Raw genomic sequence first — 23,999 nt, 5'->3', positions numbered from 1 at the left:
GGAGGGATGGTGCAAAGTCCTCTCAGTCGGTAGAGCAGAACTGGGCTTCAGTGCGGTGTGACGAGCAGGTGACATTTGGCGCAGCAGGAGGATGGTGTGTACTGTTGGATTGTTGCATGCTGGAGTCAGTTCTGGTTCCATCACTACTGCGCTTTGCTCAGTTTTATCACAGTTTTTTCTTGCTTGATCTAAGTGATTCTTACTATAGTACTATGGATATAGCATATAACAATTATAGTAAGGATAACATACAGTAGCAGGGTTATATAGCAACTAATATCATACAGTTTAATTCTGGCTATTCTCACCTAAAATCAAATCCCCTTGAGGCACACATCAGACTTCCGCATCTTTTCGCATCACCCACCAAGTGCGCCCAGGCCCTTGAGCAAAAGCAATCCCACGAATGGGTTTACCTTTGCCTGAGGCAGGAGTAACCCAGACTGTCTTCCCTAACATATTTCTTATGTGCACTACAGGGACTTTATCCCCTTCTACAATACGTAAAAATTCTGCCTGGGCAGGGCCACCCCGATTGGCAGATCCTCTGCTGTTGACTAACCAGGTGGCTTTTGCTAAATGTGTATCCCAATGTTTGAAAGTTCCACCCCCCATTGCTCTCAATGTAGTCTTTAACCGTCCATTGTATCGCTCAATTTTCCCAGAGGCTGGTGCATGATAGGGGATATGATACACCCACTCAATGCCATGCTCTTTGGCCCAGGTGTCTATGAGGTTGTTTCGGAAATGAGTCCCGTTGTCTGACTCAATTCGTTCTGGGGTGCCATGTCACCACAAGACCTGCTTTTCAAGGCCCAGGATAGTGTTCCGGGCGGTGGCATGGGGCACAGAATATGTTTCCAGCCATCTGGTGGTTGCTTCCACCATCGTGAGCACATAGCGCTTGCCTTGGCGAGTTTGTGGGAGTGTGATATAGTCAATCTGCCAGGCTTCCCCATATTTATATTTCAGCCATCGCCCTCCATACCACAGGGGCTTTAACTGCTTGGCTTGCTTAATTGCAGCACATGTTTCACATTCATAGATAACCTGCGCGATAGTGTCCATGGTCAAGTCCACCCCTCGATCACGAGACCACCTATATGTTGCATCTCTTCCCTGATGGCCTGAAGTATCATGGGCCCACCGAGCCATAAATAGCTCATCCTTGTGTTGCCAGTCCAGGTCCACCTGAGCCACTTCAATCTTGGCAGCCTGATCCACCTGTTGGTTGTTTTGATGTTCTTCAGTGGCCCGACTCTTGGGTATGTGAGCATCTACATGACGTACTTTTACAACCAGATTCTCTAGCCGGGACGCAATATCTTGCCACAGTGTGGCAGCCCAAATGGGTTTACCTCTGCGCTGCCAGTTGCTCTGCTTCCATTGCTGTAGCCACCCCCACAGGGCATTTGCCACCATCCATGAGTCAGTATAGAGATAGAGCACTGGCCACTTTCCTCTTTCAGCAATATCTAACGCTAGCTGGATGGCTTTCACCTCTGCAAACTGACTCGATTCACCTTCTCCTTCAGCAGTTTCTGCAACTTGTAGTGTAGGACTCCATACAGCAGCTTTCCACCTCCGATGCTTTCCCACAATGCAACAGGATCCATGAGTGAACAGGGCTTATTGCCTCTCATTTTCTGGCAGTTTATTATACAGCGGGGCCTCTTCAGCACGTGCCACCTCCTCCTCTGGTGACATTCCAAAATCTTTGCCTTCTGGCCAGTCCGTGATCACTTCCAAAATTCCTGGGTGACTGGGGTTTCCTATGCAAGCCTGTTGTGTGATCAGTGCAATCCACTTACTCCATGAGGCATCAGTCGTGTGATGTGTAGAGGAGACCCTCCCTTTGAACATCCAGCCCAGCACTGGCAGTCGGGGTGCTAAGAGGAGCTGTGTTTCAGTACCAACAACTTCTGAGGCAGCTTGAACTCCTTCATATGCTGCCAATATCTCTTTTTCAGTTGGAGTACAGCGAGCCTCGGATCCTCGGTATCCTCGACTCCAAAACCCCAGGGGTCGGCCTCCGGTCTCCCCAGGTGCTTTCTGCCAGAGGCTCCAGGTAGGGCCATTCTCCCCAGCTGCAGTATAAAGCACATTTTTAACATCTTGTCCTGTCTGGACTGGTCCAAGGGCTACTGCATGAACAATCTCCCGTTTAATTTGTTCAAAGGCTTGTTGTTGCTCAGGGCCCCATTTAAAATCATTCTTCTTCCGGGTCACTTGATAGAGAGGGCTTACAATCAGACTGTAATTTGGAATATGCATTCTCCAAAACCCCACAACACCTAAGAAGGCCTGTGTTTCCTTTTTATTAGTTGGTGGAGACATAGCTGCTATTTTGTTAATCACATCCATTGGGATCTGACGACGTCCATCTTGCCATTTGATTCCTAAAAACTGGATCTCCCATGCAGGTCCCTTGACCTTACTTTCTTTTATGGCAAAACCGGCTTTCAGAAGGATTTGGATTATTTTCTTCCCTTTCTCAAAGACTTCTTCTGCCATGTTGCCCCATACGATGATGTCGTCAATGTATTGCAGGTGTTCCGGAGCTTCACCTTTTTCCAGTGCAGTCTGGATTAGTCCATGGCAAATGGTGGGGCTGTGTTTCCACCCCTGGGGCAATCGATTCCAAGTGTACTGGACACCCCTCCAAGTAAAGGCAAATTGTGCACGACACTCTGCTGCCAGAGGGATTGAGAAAAATGCATTAGCAATGTCAATTGTGGCATACCACTTGGCTGCCTTTGACTCTAGTTCATATTGAAGTTCTAGCATATCTGGAACGGCAGCACTCAGTGGTGGCATAACTTCATTGAGACCACGATAGTCAACTGTTAGTCTCCACTCCCCATTAGACTTTCGCACTGGCCATATGGGACTATTAAAGGGTGAGCGAGTTTTGCTGATCACTCCTTGGCTCCCCAGTTGGCAAATCAACTTGTGGATGGGAATCAGAGAGTCTCGGTTGGTGCGATATTGGCACCGGTGCACCGTCGTGGTAGCAATTGGCACTTGTTGTTCTTCAACCCTCAGCAACCCCACAATCGAAGGGTCTTGAGAGAGACCAGGCAGGGTAGACAGCTGTTCCGTGCCCTCCGTCTCCAAGGCAGCTATACCAAAAGCCCATCGATACCCCTTTAGGTCCTTAAAGTACCCTCTCCTGAGATAGTATATGCCAAGGATGCACGGAGCCTCTGGACCAGTCACAATGGGGTGTTTCTGCCATTCATTCCCAGTTAGGCTTACTTCAGCTTCCAATACAGTTAACTCTTGGGATCCCCCTGTCACACCAGAAATACAAATGGGTTCTGCCCCTTCATAACTTGATGGCATTAGAGTGCACTGTGCGCTGGTGTCTACTAGAGCCTTATACTCCTGTGGGTCTAACGTGCAGGCCATCGAATCCACACAGTCCAATAGACCCGGTTATCCCTTTCCTCCACCTGGCTGGAGGCAGGGCCCCTCTAATTCTGGTCAGAGTATCCAGTATTCACTTCTCGTAAAATTGGCTCAGATGTCCCTTCAAGAGGATCAGAAATAAGATCAGCCCTTCTACTCTGTTTGGAAACTGGAGCGGCATTTTTCCTAGTAGAATCCCCTTTTGTGGTGGTTTTTCCTCGCCGCTCACGTACCCGTGCATTTAGGACTGAGGTAGATTTTCCATCCCATTTCCTCATGTCCTCTCCATGATCACATAGGTAAAACCACAGGGCACCTCGCGGTGTGTACTCTTTGTATTCTATCTCTTGGGCAGAGGAGTGCTCACTCCTATATAGCTGAGACATTGGTCCTTACAGGTTGGGAATAGGACATATCCTCTTTGAATTGCTGGAAATCCTCAGACAGCTTCTCCACAGCCGAAATGCAGGCTTGTAGGGAGGAGGAGAGTTTTTCTTCGTATTGATGGAGTTGGCGAGCCACTTCATCCACTGTCGGTGCCTCTTCGTCTTTCCAGGTCATTATTGCCAGTGAGTTGGCATAGGACGATGGTGCGCTCAGTACAAACTTCCACCACATGGGTCGTGTGCATTGGACTTCGTCTGGATCTTTGGGTAATTGTGGGATGTCCGGGTCATGATGAATCATCTCTAGCACAGCTAATTCCCTCAGATATTGGATACCTCTTTCCATGGTTGTCCACTTGCTTGATTGACATATAACATCTTCCTTAAAGGGGTACCTTTCCTTCACACTTGACAGGAGTCGCCTCCAGAGGCTGACGGCTTGTGTCCCTTTTCTAATTGCCTTGTCAATGCCACCTTCCCTGGCAAGCGATCCCAGCTGCTTGGCTTCCCTACCTTCTAATTCCAAGCTATTAGCCCCACTGTCCCAGCATCAGAGGAGCCAGGTGATAATATGCTCACCTATACGGTGGCCAAAATCTTTTTGCATATCCCACAGCTCACTCAAGGTTAGGGACCGGGTTATTACCTCTGGTTCCGCCTCTTCCTCCTGTTCCCATGATGACCCTGGTTTGCCTTCATCCTTCGCTAAGCGAACTGATTTTTTTGTATATTTCTTTTTATGTACGGGGGCAACTGATAGTGGTGCAGGTTGGTCCGCTGGTTCAGTTGCAGTACCACTCGCCGGGTCTTGGATAACCGCAGTGTCTGTTGCCAAGGTTTGGGTAGCTGCTGTGCTCGTTGCTGGGGCTGGAGGGACCTCAGTGCCCGTTGCCAAGGTTTGGGTAGCTGCCGTGCTCATTGCCGAGGCTGGAGGGGCTGCAGTGCCTGTCGCTGAGGTTTGGGTAGCCACAGTGCTCGTCGCCGGGGCTGGAGGGGCCACAGCGCCCGTTGCCAAGGTTTGAGTGACCGCAGTGCTCATTGTTTTGTTGTTAGGTCCAGAGATCTTCTCTTCCCCTTGAGGGTACTGAGCGGTGTCGAACAGGGCTCGATAGGCATGGGCCAGGCCCCAGCACGTTGCAGTGATTTGTATCTCTCTGGAGCTGCCAGGATGACAGCATACCTTTTCCAAATATTTTACTAGTTCTTCTGGATTCTGCACTTGTTCAGGGGTGAATTTCCAAAACATTGGAGGTGCCCACTTTTCTAGGTACTTGCCCATACTACCCCACGCACCCTGACACTCATAATTATCCAGCCTTGGGGCAGATCTCTGGGTGATCTTCTTAAATAGTTGTTTAACCTTAAACAAGAGCTGAACCACATTCAGAAGCATGCTAATTCCTAGCAGTAGGGCTAGGACTGTGCTGGTCCCAACATCCCAAGAGTATTCAAATTTTTCAAAATTCTCAAACACCATTGTAACTGGACTGAAGGAGAAAGGAGAGGGGAAGAAAGGTACCCCACCCATAGACTGGTTTTCCAAGGAGGAAAGGTAAATGGTGTAATTATTAATAGTTTCCCACACATGGCTCCCGGAGTATAAAAGTGACAATGCTGAGTGCAAGTACCAGATTAATCCCACAGCTGACGACTTTATCATACCGTAAACCAGTGTTATACAATACGTCAAAGCGAAAACCTTAATCCACCTCCCACAGATGATAAGCAGCAGAAGAGGGACTACATACAGCAAGCGAGGTGATACATAACAGAAATTTAAAAACCAGAGCAACAACTCTAAGAACACATAAATCAACATAATGACCAGCGACTACTAGACCAATATAATGAATGCTTATAACAAATTTGTTTTAACAAGCTCTGGTCAGGTTTGTCATTATCTCAACCCTTCGTGCCCCATGTTGGGCGCCAAAATGGACTGTCATGGTTTAACCCCAGCCAGCAACTAAGCACCACGCAGCTGCTCACTCACTCCCCCCCCACCCAGTGGGATGGGGGAGAAAATCAGGAAAAGAAGCAAAACCCATGGGTTGAGGTAAGAACGGTTTAATAGAACAGAAAAGAAACTAATAATGATAATGATAACACTAATAAAATGACAACAGTAATAATGAAAGGATTGGAATGTACAAATGATGCGCAGTGCAATTGCTCACCATCTGCCGACCAACACCCAGCCAGTCCCCGAGCGGCGATTCCCCGCCCTCACTTCCCAGTTCCTGTACTAGATGGGACGTCACATGGTATGGAATACCCCGTTGGCCAGTTTGGGTCAGGTGCCCTGGCTGTGTCCTGTGCCAACTTCTTGTGCCCCTCCAGCTTTCTCGCTGGCTGGGCATGAGAAGCTGAAAAATCCTTGACTTTAGACTAAACACTACTGAGCAACAACTGAAAACATCAGTGTTATCAACATTCTTCGCATACTGAACTCAAAACATAGCACTGTACCAGCTACTAGGAAGACAGTTAACTCTACCCCAGCTGAAACCAGGACACCCACACAAAGTGAAAGTGTTCATGAAACACCATGGAAAGGGAAGAATTTCAGCTATCTGGAAGACAATGCTGTCATTCAAATGACAAATGGAAACTAGTCACAGCATGCAATGGGTTATTCACATGGAAAAAATTGTGATTGAAATGACTGTGTTGCTCTCCCTACATGCTTCAAGTAGTATAACAACCTTAGAGATTATATGGTAGCCAATAACTTAGAAAAAACATTATTTAATTTCTGTAGTCTTGGTTTATAATCCTCAGGAAGGTATTCCACTTTTAATGCAGTTTTTCTTTGCAAAGCAGTATGAAAACTGCTTGAATCTTTACATAAATCAATAGCAATTTATGTGACATAAAGACTGCAGAACGAAACTAAAAACCCTGAATCTCAGGATAAGTATATTTAAATAAATCAGGTGAGACCATTAGGTATGAAAATCAACATTTGAAAAAAACTAAGCCCCATTTTTATTTTACCTCTGTTTTCAGGTGAAATCCATATACACAGACATTGGGAGTGGGCTTTTTTTGGATTCAAAAAAAACTCACCTCAGAAATATTTGTGCAAGTGTACATTTGCAAAGGCTTATGTCAAAAGTGTTAGCACAGCCATCCAGAAATTACTTATATGCTTTCTCTGCAGATAGCAAACATCTAAAAAAAAAAAAAGAAAAAACAAGCTGAACACAGCATTATTTGTGTCCACTGACACACAGTGAATTGCAAATTAAAAAATTTAAACCAATGAAAACTACCAAACAACTTGTCAGCTGCACTGGGACTTTAATAAAATTAACTCACAATTAGAATACCTCCAGCTTTTGGAAAGAAAGACCGGCCATTTTTGGTGGTCTGTGTAGCTTCCTGTCATGGTTTAACCCCAGCCAGCAACTAAGCACCACGCAGCCGCTCACTCACTCCCCCCCCACCCAGTGGGATGGGGGAGAAAATCGGGAAAAGAAGTAAAACTCATGGGTTGAGACAAGAACGGTTTAATAGAACAGAAAAGAAGAAACTAATAATGATGATAACACTAATAAAACGACAGCAGTAATAATAAAAGGATTGGAATATACAAGTGATACACAATGCAATTGCTCACCACCTACCAATCAATGCCCAGTTCATCCCCGAGCGGCCATCCCCTGCCCCCACTCCCCCCAGTTCCTATACTAGATGAGACGTCACATGGTATGGAATACACCATTGGCCACTTTGGGTCAGGTGCCCTGGCTGTGTCCTGTGCCAACTTCTTGTGCCCCTCCAGCTTTCTCGCTGGCTGGGCATGAGGAGCTGAAAAATCTTTGACTTTAGATTAAACATTACTTGGCAACAACTGAAAACATCAGTGTTATCAACATTCTTCGCATACCTAACTCAAAACATAGCACTGTACCAGCTACTAGGAAGACAATTAGCTCTGTCCCAGCTGAAACCAGGAGACTTCCACATTCCTCACTTAAAGCTATGGAACAGAAGCTAGCTAAATGAGCCAATGACTCCACATATCCCAGGCAGACATTGGAGTCTGTAGTTCAAAAATACATTTTTTTTATTACACGACCAAAACCAAAAAAAATATCAAATCTCTGCATCAACATTTATGTATGTTTTCAGAGCCCACTATTCCGAGGAGTCCACCACAAAAGTTGCTTTTTCTGTTTTCATCTTGCTACATTTGGCCAGTTTTTATGTGGACATTCATGACAGAGCTTCATTTCAGCCACAGCCTTCAGGTGAAATCACAGTGTATACCAAAGTGAGTATACCAAAAGAACAGACAAAACCAAACAGCAACAAAAAAACCCCCAAAACAACCCCCCCCATCTCTCTATTCTAATTACTAGCACAAAAATACTAAGCTAATACAGAATCCGGAACTTGAACCTGCTGCATGGAAAACTCTGAAAAATAAATTTTGGCCCTATCGTTTTGCAAGGCAGGTCTTGGCCTCTGATTTGGCTACCTGATCCAAAAGCTTTCAAAGGCCCAGTTGAACAATCCTCATGTTTTCACCTCCAGAGCCCTAAAAGAGCTTGTATCTTTCTATCATCATCCTATTACAAGCAAGTTCTCTTCTCCTTTCAGGAATCTTCCAGCCTACAGTTTCCTTCAAGCTTCCCAGTTCCTCTCCTTCTCCACTAGTCTCACCTCCACCCTAAAAGCTTCTCCAGGCCTCATGGCTCAGTTGCTCTCAAAAATTCACTCATGTCCCCCTTTCTGCAAAGCATAGCAGCCAGGACAATATAATAAAACAACCTTCCTTTCTGCTGCCAAGCCTTTTTTTTTTTTTTTAATCAAAAAGGGAAAAAACAACACAACGCATGGTAAACATGTAATAAATACAACTAAATAAACCTATCAGTTACAGTATCAATGTCAACAGCATACACATATATAGACATGTAATTAAAGTCAATTAAGTAGGGCTAAAACAAGCTACTATAAATCCAACATAACTCAAAGAAGACAGGCCACTACCAGCAGTTATGTTGTTTTCAGATTACGTCATCATCATTTATCTAATTAGACATGCAATTATTATCTAGAATGGTATTTTGAAAAGGTGTTTCCATCATGGTGGTAATCAAATGCCCATCAGAGCTGGGCTATTCTACTCAAGCTATTCTACTTGCATGAGAACTTCCATGCTCAGAGCCTGAAGAAATTAGCCACATATGCTATCAAAAATTAATGATATCCAGAAATAAACTTAGAGCATCTGATGCCAAACAGAATCATGAAATGAATAAACAAAGCAACAAGTATTTGCAAAGGTTCTTATTAAAAAAAAGTTAGTCTTCTAAACACTGGAGAAACAAGCATTAAAAAAAAAAATTACAAATAGCTGTTGGGGAGATACTTTTATCAAAAAAGAAATAATAAAAAGCAACAGCTCAAATACAGTCACCAGATTAGTCCCAACAGGAAGGGATCTTACTGTCTTTCAAAAATACCACTCCCCCTTATTTAAGCAATGAATTAAAAAAACCAAAGCAACACAAACACAACATACAGTGGTAAACTGAGAGCTAAAACATACACAAATTTCAAATACTTCATGTGTGTCTTATGTACTGTGGCCTGTAAATTAGAACGTATTACTATACAGTGGTGCTCCTATAATAAACAAACTTTTCTACATCTGCTGCAAATTTCTCCCTAGATAAGAGAAAAATCCTATTTACTACCTGCACAAACGAACTTCAAAAGATGCACTCAGTTGTCTATTTCTGAAAAATAAAAATAAATGTACGATCTCTTGGAAAACAGATTCCGTAATACTGAGAAAGAGTTTTCACATCCCTTTCAAGGAACAGTGGTACAGTTGCTCGCATTTCTCTGCACTGAAAACATCCGAGCTCTCATTTAATTACAAGGAGAGAAGATTCTGAAAGTACATGCTGTTGGCTGACACAAAAAAGTCACACTGGTGGCAAAAACTTTTGTTGTTGTTAGTGTAATCATTGCCTTTTATGTTACTAGATCTACAGACTGCACTTGCAAGGCTGTTGCCCAACTCAAACTGTCACATAACTCAGAAACCCATTTTCATTATAACTTCAGGGTTTTCAAAAGTGCATGCTCAGGATTTATGAGTTTAAATCACTTAAGAACTTCAGAAAGTGTTACCCTGCCAGTACAAAAAGTATGTATAAACCTTGTAAGAAAACTGTATTTCTGCAAATCCCCCATATATTTCACTCACCCTATTTTCCCTGGGAGTTCCACACAAGGTACATCGCAGAAGGTGGCATGCCATACCAAAATAGGGCTGTGTATTTGTCAGAGAAGTTCAGGTGGGCAGGGAAGCAGTGTGGGGACAAGGGAATAAAGAAAAATAATATAAAAATTAAGCATCATGAAAGAAGCAATGAGCTGAAATCATAGAAAAAAGGAAAAACCAAAGGCCTTGGTTTGGGTAGGTAAATCCAACCTTGGAGAAGTAAAAAGGGAAACAATTGTGCAATACCGTAGCTTTTAAAAATTGGATATGAAGCAACAGTTATTTAAAGCCAAACAGAATGCTTGGAACAGCCCCAGCACAGATAAACTAAGGGAACAAAGTGCACAAACTGAAGAAAAAAATGTTTTTTAAAAATTGAAATTCCAGCACTCTAAGGTCTCAGCTGTCATATGGTTACAGAAATAAATTGATTTAGGCTGATGCGCATTAAGACCATATACCACACAACCAGAGAATACAGGCTGGCACATTTCAGCTTTCTGCAGCAGGAGTTTGATGCAACTAAGCCATGACAACAAAGCTCAGAGAGAACAATACTGCATCAAATGGGATAAAATAACACAGAAAGGGTTAGGTGCTATCTATCTGCCTGCCACGTGCCCAATAGGGAATTGAAAGAAAAGACTGCAGGGACAGCAGCTCACATTGACAAAGGAAATTGCTTTGTTCAAAAGGGTAACATTTTCCAAAACACTTAAGTGACTTTGTTTCATGCTAGACCCAAAGGAATTGTTGTTGTTATTCAAAAAATAAATCATGCTCACTGTAACGGCCTGAAACAGCATTTGGTGTATTGATATCTTTTGATGCTCATGGCATCCCAAATAAGCACCGATCAGTCTTCAGCATCACAGATTTCATGTAAGTCACATTCTACAAACAAATCACTCCAAAAATAGTTTAAAATTGAAAATAATTTCAAAATTGTTGGGCTTTCATTCCTCAGTGTTCTTTTTGTTTGTTTTAAGCCATTCGTTTTCAAGTTGTATTTCCTTAGAACCATCCCATCAGCTGCACCAACCAGGGTGGCTATGTAATATTTATTTACATAACAGGACTTACTCAAAAGATGCATCTTCTCAGGGACCTAAAAATCACAGATCCAACAGAGGCAGCACTGAATATAGTTCATCCCATATTGTTTTGAACAGCACTTATGCACAGGACTGTATGCATGACTCCAAACGTCTTTTTATCTAGCAAATGGCAAAAGTTGACTCTTCATAAAACATGCTGGTTTTCCATGAAAAGATACATGGAGAAATAGCACAGTTTAGCAAACGCTTCAAACTTTGACTGAAGCCAACTCTAAATGATGCGAAGGATAGGCACACTATCCTACCAGAACTTAGCATTATGAATCCTGTTGAAAACTTAGAGAAACTACTTTTCCATAAGGCATCAAAGACCACAAAGGTCAGTAGATAGCATACCTTCAATATTAGAGTTTACAGGACTAAACACACTGCTGCAGGCCATAAGACAATTCTTTAATAAGCAGGAAGAAGTTATTGAATGTACTGATTTAGGGGAAGAAAGGTAAAAGTGTGATTGCTACCTCAGCCAACCCATTGGCTTGAAACCTTTGAACCACTTTATTCCAGAAGGTAACAGCGAATGGGCAGCACTGGGTTACAAATGTACATCAACTTCTGTTTATAAAGACAGAAAATCCCCACCCATCATACTGATTAGGCTCTTAGAGCTGTTCAGGTCCTAGAGCAAGCTGACAGAACTTTGGCCCTAACTTATTCCACTTCACCCATCTTTCCAACTTAATTTATGCTGGCTATTTTATCACTGCTTATGAAGAGGCTAAACAGGCCAATTTCTGTCAGCAGCCACGAAAAGGGCATAGGAAAGATGCTGTTTCAGAATTTCTATATGTTCTCCAATCACTTGGGTTTTGACTTCGTGTTCCAGGAACACAAGCCTTTCTAGATGCTCATGGAGCCTCCCCAATAAACAACTATGGGGAAGTAGCAGAACTTGACAAGAGTCTCTATCTTTACAGTAGCCACCAGTCACATTCATGCACATTCTTCTATTTGCTCACCAAATTCATTTTCCACAAAAGGCAACAGGTTGGTTTTTTGGTTTGGATTTGTTTGGGTTTTTTTTCAATTATTATCATTAAAGCAGGTGCACATTTCCACTTAAATGAGCACAAACCATGAAAACAGACAATGCCTGCTATCATTAAACTGAGATCCTATTCCAGTTTAGGTTTGATTTGGTTTTTAGCATGATGGCATTTTTTTTCACCTACACTTTCCAATGAGGAACAGAATTATTCTAATTGGAAGCAAAGAAATAATTTCACAGTAGCTTTATTTTTCTGAGTTTTCTTTAGGTATCCATTCATTAGTCTTGGCAGATAACTGAAGTTTCAAATGCACCTGTTTGACTTCCTTCCTTCTGTATTCTCCATTCTGAAACATCTTAAGGTGGACTTAAATGGCAGGCAACTGGATCTATATCATTTTTTGCATGTTCACATAGACCTTACAGTTTCTTACATCCCGTCACTTCTATTAGGGTGTCTTCTGTCCTTTTCAAAGCCTGTCAAGGATTTTCCCCTGTGCTAACTGCAAACTGTTCTCAAATAATATATTTAGCAACTAGCCTGATGATCCAGAGACTTAAGGCTCAAGAAAAGGTGAGGACTCTGGGACAGATTTTTCCTCCAACTGCTTAGCATGATATATTGAACTTCCTTTTTTGCCCCAAACCCATGACAGCTGAGCCGATCCACAGTCTTCTCTCAATTTGCTCATATAGGACATAAATCTGTAGTAGTGAAGTCAATGGAGACTTTACCATGGCTTTGGAACAAGATCAAAAGTGCACAAACTGCATTGAGGAAACAGGGTTCAAATCACTGTCACCTTTAACACCATTCCCATAAGAAAGTAGGTAGCCTCAGTTGAGGTAATGCCTGAAGTTTGTTCAGCACACAAAATGCATATTCCCTTATCAAAACACTCCTGCTGAGAAAGGATCAGTCATGGAACTTAATGGGCAGCAGCACAATTTCTGTAACATGAAAAGCACTAGTGAGACATAGCACGTTTACTGTGGCTGGAAGTGCTGAAAGTTACTAACTTTTACTCATTCATATGTTTCAAAAATGCACATCTGCTCATTATGATAGGCTTTTTACAGCATATACTAGCTTTTAGAGAATCAAGTTAGGGTATAACCCCAAGTAAATATGCCTTTATTGCAGTACAACAGGATCATGAAAGTTAAACTGGTCACAATCGCTGTCTCAGCACTGCTCCACATTTGGTTCTGCTCCAAACAGTTTAAAATGCCTTGGGGAAATCCAGCCTATTTAATGTATCAGAATGGCAGGAATCATCTGAATCACTATTTGTTTTATTAATAGCAATTCTCAAATACATTGGCTTTTTTATTCCATTAAACATTTCATTACAACTGTAAATAGTGAAATACAAATAACAAAAAAAAATTAGAATAGAATGACTAGTATTTATGAGCTGCAACAACTATATAAATTATAAAACAAGCTGCTGGTTGTGTTGACATCATGCAGTCAGAAATGGAACTTACTAAGTTTTTTTTAAATTCTTGGTTTTAGTAAGAAAAATTAATAAAATGCACAACTGCATTCATCAACAAATACTGCACATAGGGAAGAGGATTTACAGGTTGTGTCGAAGTGGAAAAAATAGGTAAATTTGTCTCTGTCTTCAGAGAGCAAGCCAATGAAGTATTGCTAAAAATACAACTCTGATATTTCTCTGTCCAGGGCTAGATATTATCTACATAGTCAAATTACACAATGCATTGATCAAAACAAACGAAGCCAAATCCCTATAAAAATACTGAAATCTTATGTTATATATGGAAAGCCTTTATATAAGTGAAAGAATTCTGAGGAGCAAAAGTTAAAAAAGAAAAATTCTTAAAAAATCAGATGAAGTTTTGATGGATAAGCATCCAAAAAAATCTAGGAATAAGTTTGTGATCTAATAAAAATTAATTTCTGATTAAATTAATTCACTTCATTAGCACCAATGCATCATTCGTTCCCTCTCTTCTTCCTCCTGAACTTCTGAGCTTCTCCTAACTCCCCGCACATATTTCTTCACTTTTAGCGGAGTGGCCCTTCTGCCCATTAAGGAAGAGTATAGTCAGACAATCACAAGCAGCCCAGTATTTAAGTCATTTTGAGGGAACAGTAGGCTGACTTCCTTTATAACACTAAAGACCAGTGAATCTGGGAGTGCCTCAATTCTCAATAAATGGCTCAACTGCATCCCCAGCAGATAAAATAACACCTAGGTACACATTCACTTCATTGTTCCCCCATTCTGGAAACCTGGGCATACAGGTCACGAGCAAGCAGCAGCACAGGTCCCTGATTTGGCTGATTAGGGGATACGTACCTATTGCCTAATCTAGATATATCCTCAAATAATCTGCTCTAGTTCCCAAGAACTGCAAAGGACATACTGCAAGAAACTTGATTGTCCACTCAGACTACACAATGTTACAGACACTAGAGGACTGTCGCTGAACTGGAAAATTGATGTTATACTTTTTCACTCTAACAGCTGTCATCTAGTAGTGCAAAATCTAGTAATGCAAAAATTTTTAAAAGTGCATCCAAATCTCATTTTAAGAAACTTCCTTTCAGATTCTGAAATATGGCAGAGGGAATATTCAGTTTAAGAGGATATATGGACCTTCCAAGACATTAGCAGGTGCCTGGTTTTCTTCCTCTCAGTAGTGAAACTATGTAAAAGGCCTGGGAATCAGACCTTAAACAGTGTTACAAAAAGAGTGAGGCAAGAGGTGGGCAGTCATAAGCATGTCCCTCAGAAAAGGGCTCCATCAGGGTGACAGATCTAGGGAGTCTACTGCCAGCACAAGACTTCTTTTTAGGAATGATTAAGAGTATATGCCATCTTGAATAACAATGAAGTGGGGTTTATTAAGCATTGGCATGAGTTGTTCTGTTGTTTCCATCTTTGGATAGTCTAGTAAAGAGATTTTCACTGCAGCATTTTAGCATTCCTTGTTCTGGAATGGAAGGCCTAAGCTAAACATTCAGCCACAGAGACTAGCTTCTTTGGGCATCCTCTACAAACAGTGAAGTCATTGCACTTGTGAGGAGATATTCATTAAGGATAATCTTCCTAGTGTCTTAACTACTCCTGCTATCTTTAAAAGTGTAACTGTCAACGGTCTGCTACGAGACCAAACCACTGACAACTGCAGAGTATTTGTTTGTGCAACTGACAAGGAGATTAAGTTGCAAGTTTCTGAAGCTGCCTTTTCAAAATCCTTAAACAAGGATGGTCAACGCTGATAAAAAGAAGGGATGACAGTAGCAAAAAAACAATTTGGATTTTCCTTAATGCTGGTAGCATTAGGAAAGGCATAGCAGTGAAAACCACTTTTCCCATATCTTTACTGAAGTTAGCATCTGGAACAAACATAGCCTAAGATTTAGGTCTTTTGTTCAGCAACTAGAAAACTTCATTTCTAAAAAGTCTTGAATGAGTTGAATTAAATTTATACATGCATATATAAATCAATTTTAAGTGCAACTTTGAAACTTCAAGTCGTTTTGTTTTCTTGTGCAACAGCATGAAGCCAGACACTATAAATTCTGTTACAGGGACTATGCCTCTCAAATGTTTTAATTTTAGCTTTAGAGATTTGGACTTTCAAAATGACTGATGTTGGAATCATCAGAACTGATGCATTAGATTAATGCAATGTTTCAAGTTTTTCTCATATGTCAGAGAAAGAAGAGTAGCTTCCAAGGCTAGTGTATTGTGTTTACGTGGCTAAGTTTTGGTAGAGGGGGGCTGCTGCAGAGGTGGCCTCTGTGAGACCAGGGGCTGCCCCCACGTTGGACATAGCCAATTCCAGCTGGGTCCATGACAGACCCTCTGCTTGCCAAAGCTGGGCCCATCAACAATACTGGTGGTGCCTCTGTTGCTAACATATGTAAGAAAGGGTAAAAAACACTGCACAGCAGCTATGTGAGAGGACTAAAAGAAAATGTGAGAAAAACAGCCCTGCAGACACCAAGGTCAGTGAAGGAGAAGGGGAAGGAGGTCTTCCAGGTGCCGGAGCAGACATTCCCCCGCCGCCCATGAAGACCGTGATGAAGTAGGTTGTCCCCCTGCAGCCCATGGAAGACCCCATGCCAGAGCACGTGGATGTGCCTTGAAGGAAGCTGCAGCCTGTGGAGAGCCCACGCAGGAGCAGGCTCTGGCAGGAGGTGCAGCCCATGGGGGACCCACACTGGAGCAGTCCATTCCTGAAGGACTGTACCCCATGGAAAGGACCCACGCTCGAGCGGTTTTTGAAGAGCTGCAGCCTGTGGGGAGGACCAACATTGGAACAGTTTGACAAGGACTGTATCCCATGGGAGGGACCCCACATCACAGCAGGGGAACAGTGTGAGGAGGAAGAAACGACAAAGTTATGAACTGACTGCAAACCCCCATTCCCCAATACCTTGTGCCACTTGGGGGAGTGAGGGGAAGGAGGTAGAAGAGTCAGGAACAAAGGACTGAAGTCGAGCCTGGAAAGAAGCAGGGAGGGGGAAGGTGTTTTTAGTCTTGTCCTTGTTTCTCACTATCCTACCCTATTTTTAACTGGCAATACATGAAATTAATTTTCCCCCAGTTGAGATTATTTTGCCTGTGACAGTAATTGGTGAGCAATCTCCTTGTCTTTACCTCAAGCTACAGGATCTTTTTTCTCATTTTCTACCCCTGTCCTCTTGAGGAGGGGGAGGGAGAGGGTGGCTTGGTGGGCAGCTGACAGACAACCAAGGTTAACCCATCACAACTAGAAAGAGAAAAATAAACTATTAGGTATCATATTTTCACTGTTTTGCAATATGAAATGACTTCTATGTGTGGCAGCTACTGAAATAAGGTATTCTTTCCCCTCCAAATGTCAAGATTTCAAATTCCCTATAGTATTTTCAAAAGAAAGTTTTACATTTTCTGCCTAAAATGCTATTCACTATTTTCCCAACACTGTTCAATGATTTTGGTCCCCTTTTTCCACTTCTCTGAACACTTATTTTCTCTAATTGTGTTTGTCTGCAAAACATTACTAACAAAAGACACCTTCAAGGAAAGCAGCATTTCAACAGAAGAATTCCTCCACACACCGTCTGTCAGCTTGCTACTACTTCAGCAAGAACCTCAATGCATGCTAGTACCACTGTTGCAGGCAGGCAATTCCAAATGTCAGTCTTCTGTTGAGAAAAAGCCAAAGTCCCTCTTCTTAATGGAGTTTGTTCCCTTGATTTTAATGATGAAATCTAAATATAGATATCTATCTCCAGGACCAGATAGACATTTGGAATTATAATCTGCAACCATGCCATCAAAAAGCTCCAAATGCTGGAAACCAGCTCTTTAGAACCCTCTGAAATGTCCCCATTTATGTACCTTCATATGTGGTGCACTCAGCTCCTCTTGGTACCCAACATTATTCCAGATGACAAATTATTTATACCTGCCTAATGCAAAAGACTCTGTCAATTCATTTAACTCAAAAAAGCCATGTGTTTGCATTTACTGAAAGACACACACTTTGCAAATGTGTGTAAAGATTTTTTGAATTTTGATTTAGATCCTTTTATTATTCTCCCTTAAGTTAAAGTTGTTGGCTCTGTCCAGCAACTGATTTGGCTTGACTGAGTTCTACTGCTGTTACTTGCTTTACATCAAGCTATGTCCACCTTCTTTGTTTACATGTTACAGGTTATAGCTATGCACATGGTGTCTTCTGCCATCCTTAGGATGTCAAATTCTGAAGCCTATAAATCTGTCCTCTGACTTTTAACACTTCTGCTAATTTACATGCAAGAGCAGAAATACAATTTTAAACTGTCCAACAATGTTTTTGTTAAGAATTTCCTGCATCCTAAGAAAAGAAAAAGGGGGAGAGGGGGAAAGGCTGCCTAAGAGAACTACTAGTTTTTGAATAATAAAAATGAACTAGCAGAATTGGATTTGGGATTTCAACTTTTATAAAGATGACAGGTGAATTAAAGTTTTATTTTATTTCTGATTTGGTCATGAGGCTCTAAGAAGTACCACAGCCATGCTTGTCGGGCAGCATTGTAAATTGTCTTAGGCCTAACATTTGCATGTTAGATATCTGCCTCTGTTGCCATGCGACACTGCCCTCCCTTTATCTCATAGCCTCTTTTCTCTCTGGGTAGCAATGCTGCCAAAGGGATAGCGGTATGCTGATCAGCTGCATAACATCAACTGGTCAAGTCAACTCTCATAACGGCAAGAGTACTTAGAATCTGAAAATCCCAATGTTGCCTTTACTACTGATGAGAACTTAAGTAAAAGCAAGAGATGACGTAAGAATTATCAATAACTTCTCCTAATTATGATAATACTAAAGGTAACAGTCTGAGGATCTCCAGGAAATAAAACTGTTCTGATACCAGGTCTTCCAAAAAGTTACAGTCTTGAAGCAGTTTCTTAAAACATAATTATTTTAAAACATTTTAAAAATTAAGTAAATAATTAAATTTAAGTTATTAGAGAAAGACTACCGCTACATCTTTGAGAAGGAATACCTGTATTTGTCATAAAAAAGAATATATGCTTGAAACATATCTGTCATAGCTTAAAAAGAAATCTGTTCTGCTTTTAAGTTTTGATTATTTAAAATTAACTCCTCTAGAATTCTTTGCTGAGGTACTAGGAAAGCAGCTATACAGTACTTGCCATTACTGAAGGATACACAGACATGATGGAGAGCTACTGTAAATTAAACCAGACATAGGTAACTCCCACCAGCTAAAGGCTATCAGGTTAGCTACTCTTTCCCCCCATCCCTACCTCCTCCTCCTTTTTCTCTTAACCAATTAACATTTCATTAAAAAAGGCAACACCAGACAAACAAACAAAAAAACACTATGCAAAGGAGACTTTAAGAATATTTCAAACAGCAGTTTTCACTTCAACACTTCCAGTACCAGGCAAAAAACTTCACAAAAACGCAAGAGGAACCAGCTGAAGCAGATACACAGAATCTGAAAAATCTCAAATCTGCAGGAATTTCAGCCAAAGGTTTGCAACATCACTGTGGTCACATCTGCAATGTCAGAGTTCCTCACACCTCTAGTAATTTCCTCCATTAAAAGTATGGCTCTTTAACACACTAGCTGCAGCACACATGTACACTGAGGCCTCACTTCAGCAAAAACTCCTCATTGGCCTATCTTTAAACATCTTACAGCAGATGCATTTAATTTTAAATACAGCATCTGAGTTCACAAAAGAAAACGGGTGAGTTGTGTTCAGATCTTGTGTGGTACAAATTGTGTTACTGCCACTTGGAAAAAGATAACCCACATAAACAATTAGCCAATGAGGAGACACATTATATTAAGATCCATTTGAAGAACAATCAATTAGCAAGATGCCAGCAATACGTTCCAGATTTTGACATCCTCTGTGGTCAGTCAATAATTAAGTTTTGAACAATTTTAAAGAAACTCTATCATATTTGTACACCTGAACTTGTTCTGTACTTTTAGAAGAGCTACGGCAATGGTTGAATTTTGAACCTCTTTACCACACTCCTCAAATTGAAATTTTTAAAACAAACAAACAAACAAACAAAATCCCAAACCAACCAAACAAAAAAAAACCCCACAACACCAAACCCCACAACTTTGTTACAGTTTTGAAATCCAGAAACAAACTGTTTGTGTATTTCAGAGTTTTTTTATATAAACAATTTGATAAAAATTTATTTCAGAAGATGTTTTTTAGTCCCTCAAACTATATATGGGTTAATAAGAAGTGTCACACATGAATAAGTCATGCTACTCGCTTTAACGAAAGTCAATATAATATATCTACTGTGGCCTACAAGGATTTACTGGAAGTATCGTACAAAATATACTGGCCCAATTTTATCCCTATTACGACCTCGCTGAAATCGATATAAGAAATAATTTCAGTGAAGCAAAACCGAACCCGCTCCACAAGGCCTAAAGAGTACATATGAAACTTCAAAATCTGTTCATGCATATCTTGACTTACACTCAGTATATACCCTTCTTCTGCCTATATCTGTCATTATCTAGCATCAAATTTATGACAACATACTTTCAAAATCAGTGCCTCCATGAATGCTTACTCCCTGTATTTTGATTTTCTTTGTAGGTATCAAGTAACACGATTATCTCAGAGGGAGCTGCAATGAAATGTTATTCATGTCCTCCATCCACCTCATGAAGTTTGTATATCTTCATTATCCAATATTGGCCATAAGCTATCATATATCAATGACTGTACCATTCAAAATGCTGCATCTCAAATTAATTGGTTTGTCTTTTGGAGTGGAAGAGTGGAGTGTAGCAAATAACTTCTTTGGCAAGAAAACACTCAAACCCACAAAGATTTATCTGAAAATAGAAAATAACAACCTTGCTCCAAAACTGTATAAGCAAAATACAATCTAGAAATTAATACATATTTTATTTACATTCATTAAGGGGAGCTATGCAATAGGCTGTCTGTTACAACACTCATGAGTAAAGCAGTTACCTTAAATCATAAAACCAAGATATTTTCACATATACACTGTTAGCATATCTAATGTACTGCAGGGTATTCACAATAAATGTCAATGAAATAAATACTTCATGGCAAGCAAGAAATATCAATGTTCCAATTTTTTTCTTTACATTGTTCAAATAGGCTCTGGGAATAAAAATAACTGGATGAAATGAGAGGGAAACCCTCAGAAGAACATGCATTCATACCAAACTGATTAGAGAAAAAGCTTTTCACACCAATGCTGCAGGGTTATTGAAGATTACTATTGTGACAAAATACTGACTTCATCCAAAAAAAAAAAAAATCCAAAACAAACAAAAAAACCCCAGCCAAACCACACACAAAATAAAGGTTTTGCACTTGTAATCTTCAAACAAGTTAATGCCTGTTTTGCTTGTCCATGCTTATATTGTTGTATGCTTTACAATACAGATATCTGAACATGCTAATATTCAGCTACCAAAATAGCAGTTAGCTGTCAAACTGTTGACAGATTATTGCCCCCCAAATTAATAATCATTCATTTGATGACACATATCAACACGTAAGCACACGTAGCAAAACCCTGTTACAAAAGCCAGAGCTCAAATTTCTGTGCTTTCTGTGTTTTAGCTATACTGAGATAAGGCACTGACCTTTCTTGTTGATTCACAATGGGAGAATACTCTGCTTACAAGCTTACTACTCTGATACATTGTTGTTAGTGCGAAGAATCACAAAAACGTGTAAGAAGGCAGATAGGATTCAATAGCGCTCTCAACATTTGAAATGGGATATTTCCAACAGTTCATCAGTTCTTGTCATTTCCCCGGAAGTGTAAACAATTCAAGTTTAAAATTTCACTAACACGATAAAATACTCTGCAGGTTAGTGGGAAGGGAGGGTAATACTCCATGAACTAGTTGATAGAGGAGCTTTTCTCAGGTTTCATCTTTAAAGGACTCTACTATGCCATCTAGGATTTTCATGTAATAAGGACAATTTATCCTTGTAGTGAGACCATTTCTATCCAAAGAGACTTCAGGTGGCTCTACCACAAGAAATATTTTTCTGTGCATCTTGAAGTCAACGTGACTGTGATCGCAAATTACTCACTAAAGGATGGCAGACTGTTGCATTATGCAAACCCATCCACATTCTTTTGCATCCCTGTAAATGCAGCTAGTTTCCTGGTTTGATTGTACTGTAAGCTGTAACAATGGGTTTCACCTAATAAGCTATTCAGAAAACTCTTACACAGTATGCAGGTCATTTCAGCCCATTTCCTTGCTGTTAGAAGTAACATGAAAAATGCTTTCAAACATCATCTGAGACAGGAATACTTAGAAGCACCTTAAATCCCCATAAAATATTCACTAGAGCTATCCACAGTATCAGTTCTATTGTGGTCCCAAACACACTTAGTTAAGTCATGTACTACTGCTGCAGGAATAGATGTCTTGAAGGAAATCTCCTCTACCCCACATAGATTGAATATTTTAAGTCCCATGCATGAAGAAGAAGAAAAAGAAGGGGAGGGGGAGAAATCACAGCTAGAATTAAAAAAAGCTATTTTCTTTTAGCAGTTCTAGAACTACATTATAATCACCGTGAGATAATGCTCTAACCTCCATCTGCACCATCCCAATCTTTCTCCTCCCACATCAGTGCTGAATTTGTGGGAATAGAAGAATGAATAAGCCAAGAACATTAAAAAATATTTCTAGTTAGGAAGAGACTTGCATGTGGTTTGGGAACGGTACTGACATCATATTTACCTCAGGTTTGACCAGGCTGGGACCTCTAAGTAGCTCCTTTCTCTATCATTTGGGAAATGCCATGCCCAATTACTGGAGCAACACTTTTCTTCTGGGGTCCAAGCTGGTAGAGAGGTAGCCTAACAGAGTACTGAGACAGAGGTCTAGAAAGAAAAAAAAAAAGGGGGGGGGGGGTGGAAATAGAAGCTGGCTTACGTGCTCCAGTTTGTCTTTCCTCCTCAGCCAGACACTGGCACTGTAGTCCTGCTGCTTGACGGTGCTGTAGAAGTTCGCACCTACTCTGGTGAGGCTTGGGGAAGGCTCCCTGGGTCTGCTCTTCAGCCTCATCTGCTCGAAGCCCTCGTGGGGGGATGAGGAGAGCCAGTCATGCCTGACTTCCATCTTGACATGACAAGGCAAAGTCCAAGGAAAAAAAAAAATCAGAAGAAATCGAGAAATTAAGAGGCACTAGACGAAGAGGGTCCAAAAAAGAACGGGGTGGAGGAAGAAGAAAGAGCAGGAAAGCAAAAACACCCCAGCAAACAGAAAACGGGAAGAGAAGGGGGAGAAAAGGAGGAACAGCCAGGTAGGAGGAGTGGAGGGGAAGGAAAGGCTGCAGGTACGAGAGAGGAGCGGGCTGGGAGAGATGAAAGGGCACTCGGGAAAGACGACGCTCCAAGATGCCGCTGCTTGTTGCCCTCGCCGCCAGCGAGCTGCAGTCCAGGACCGACGCAGCGGGAAGCGGCTGCTTGCGGCTCTGCCCGGGACGGAGGCGAGGGGAGGCGCGGCCCGGCGCAGACGGAGGCCGGGCGGGGCTGCTGCCTCCCGCCCTCCCGCCTGCAGGTTGGCGCAGTGGAGGGGCCGCCGCCCGCCCGGGGATGAAGCCGGCTCCTCCCCCGCCTCCCCCTCCCCGGCAGCCACCTTCGGGGAAGCAGAAAGCGGCACGGAAGAGCCCCGCTTTCGCCTCTCGGAAAGCGGCGGCCGCCGCCTCCTCCCTCCCCGCCTCCGGGGAGGGGGGGGGGGCAGGAGCCTCCCCGCGCCAGCGGGGAACTTCGTTCGTCCCCTCTCCCCCCGTCCCGGCGGAGACCGACCCGCTGCGGGGCTCGGCGGCCGGTTACCGCTCCCTCTCCTGGAAGCCTTTGTCCGATCCACCCTCCCCCAACCCCCGGGGGCGCCGACTCCCTGCCCTGCCCTGCCCGGGACGCGCCCCTCGCCGCCGGCCGGGCCCCGCCGCGGTGAGCGGCAAGTGCGGGGCTGCGGGCGCCGGGGCCGCCGCGCCGGGCCCTCTCCATCCCCGCGTGGCCTTCCTCCCTCCCCGGGCAGGGGCTCCCGGGGCTCCGAAGCGTAACCTGACCGCGCTGCCGGTCCTTCTCCCGGGGCCCGCAGGTGCGCACCTCGCCCGGCCGGGAGGCGAAAGCCTCGGCCCGGTTCGCCGGAGCCGGGCTCGGGGCGGGCAGGAGCCCCCGGGCCGGCTCCGGGCGCGGGTCCTGCCTGGAAGCCCTCGCCCTCTGCAGCGGCTCAGCCAGCGCCAGACCTCAGAAATCAGACCGCTTCTGTGGCCCCGGCTGGACAATATCGCCAGAGTGCCCGACACCCT

At 42.6% G+C, this 23,999-nt stretch overlaps 1 protein-coding gene across 1 annotated transcript in view; it reads right to left on the bottom strand.

Annotated features, from left to right (window-relative positions):
- Positions 1 to 23,184, bottom strand: part of PLD5 (phospholipase D family member 5) — a 203,845-nt gene extending 180,661 nt beyond the window's left edge. Inside the window, exon 1 of the mRNA XM_052806205.1 lies at positions 22,619 to 23,184. Coding sequence (XP_052662165.1) covers positions 22,619 to 22,804 — 186 coding nt within the window. The 5' untranslated portion in view covers positions 22,805 to 23,184. The remainder of the gene's footprint in view (positions 1 to 22,618) is intronic.
- Between the last annotated feature and the right edge of the window lie 815 nt (positions 23,185 to 23,999).

The sequence above is a fragment of the Harpia harpyja genome, chromosome 13 (genome assembly GCF_026419915.1).
Source record: "Harpia harpyja isolate bHarHar1 chromosome 13, bHarHar1 primary haplotype, whole genome shotgun sequence".
In the NCBI taxonomy this organism is placed as follows: Eukaryota; Metazoa; Chordata; class Aves; order Accipitriformes; family Accipitridae; genus Harpia; species Harpia harpyja.
Note: the sequence above shows the minus strand (reverse complement) of the source record. Positions and strands in the feature narration are given on the sequence as shown.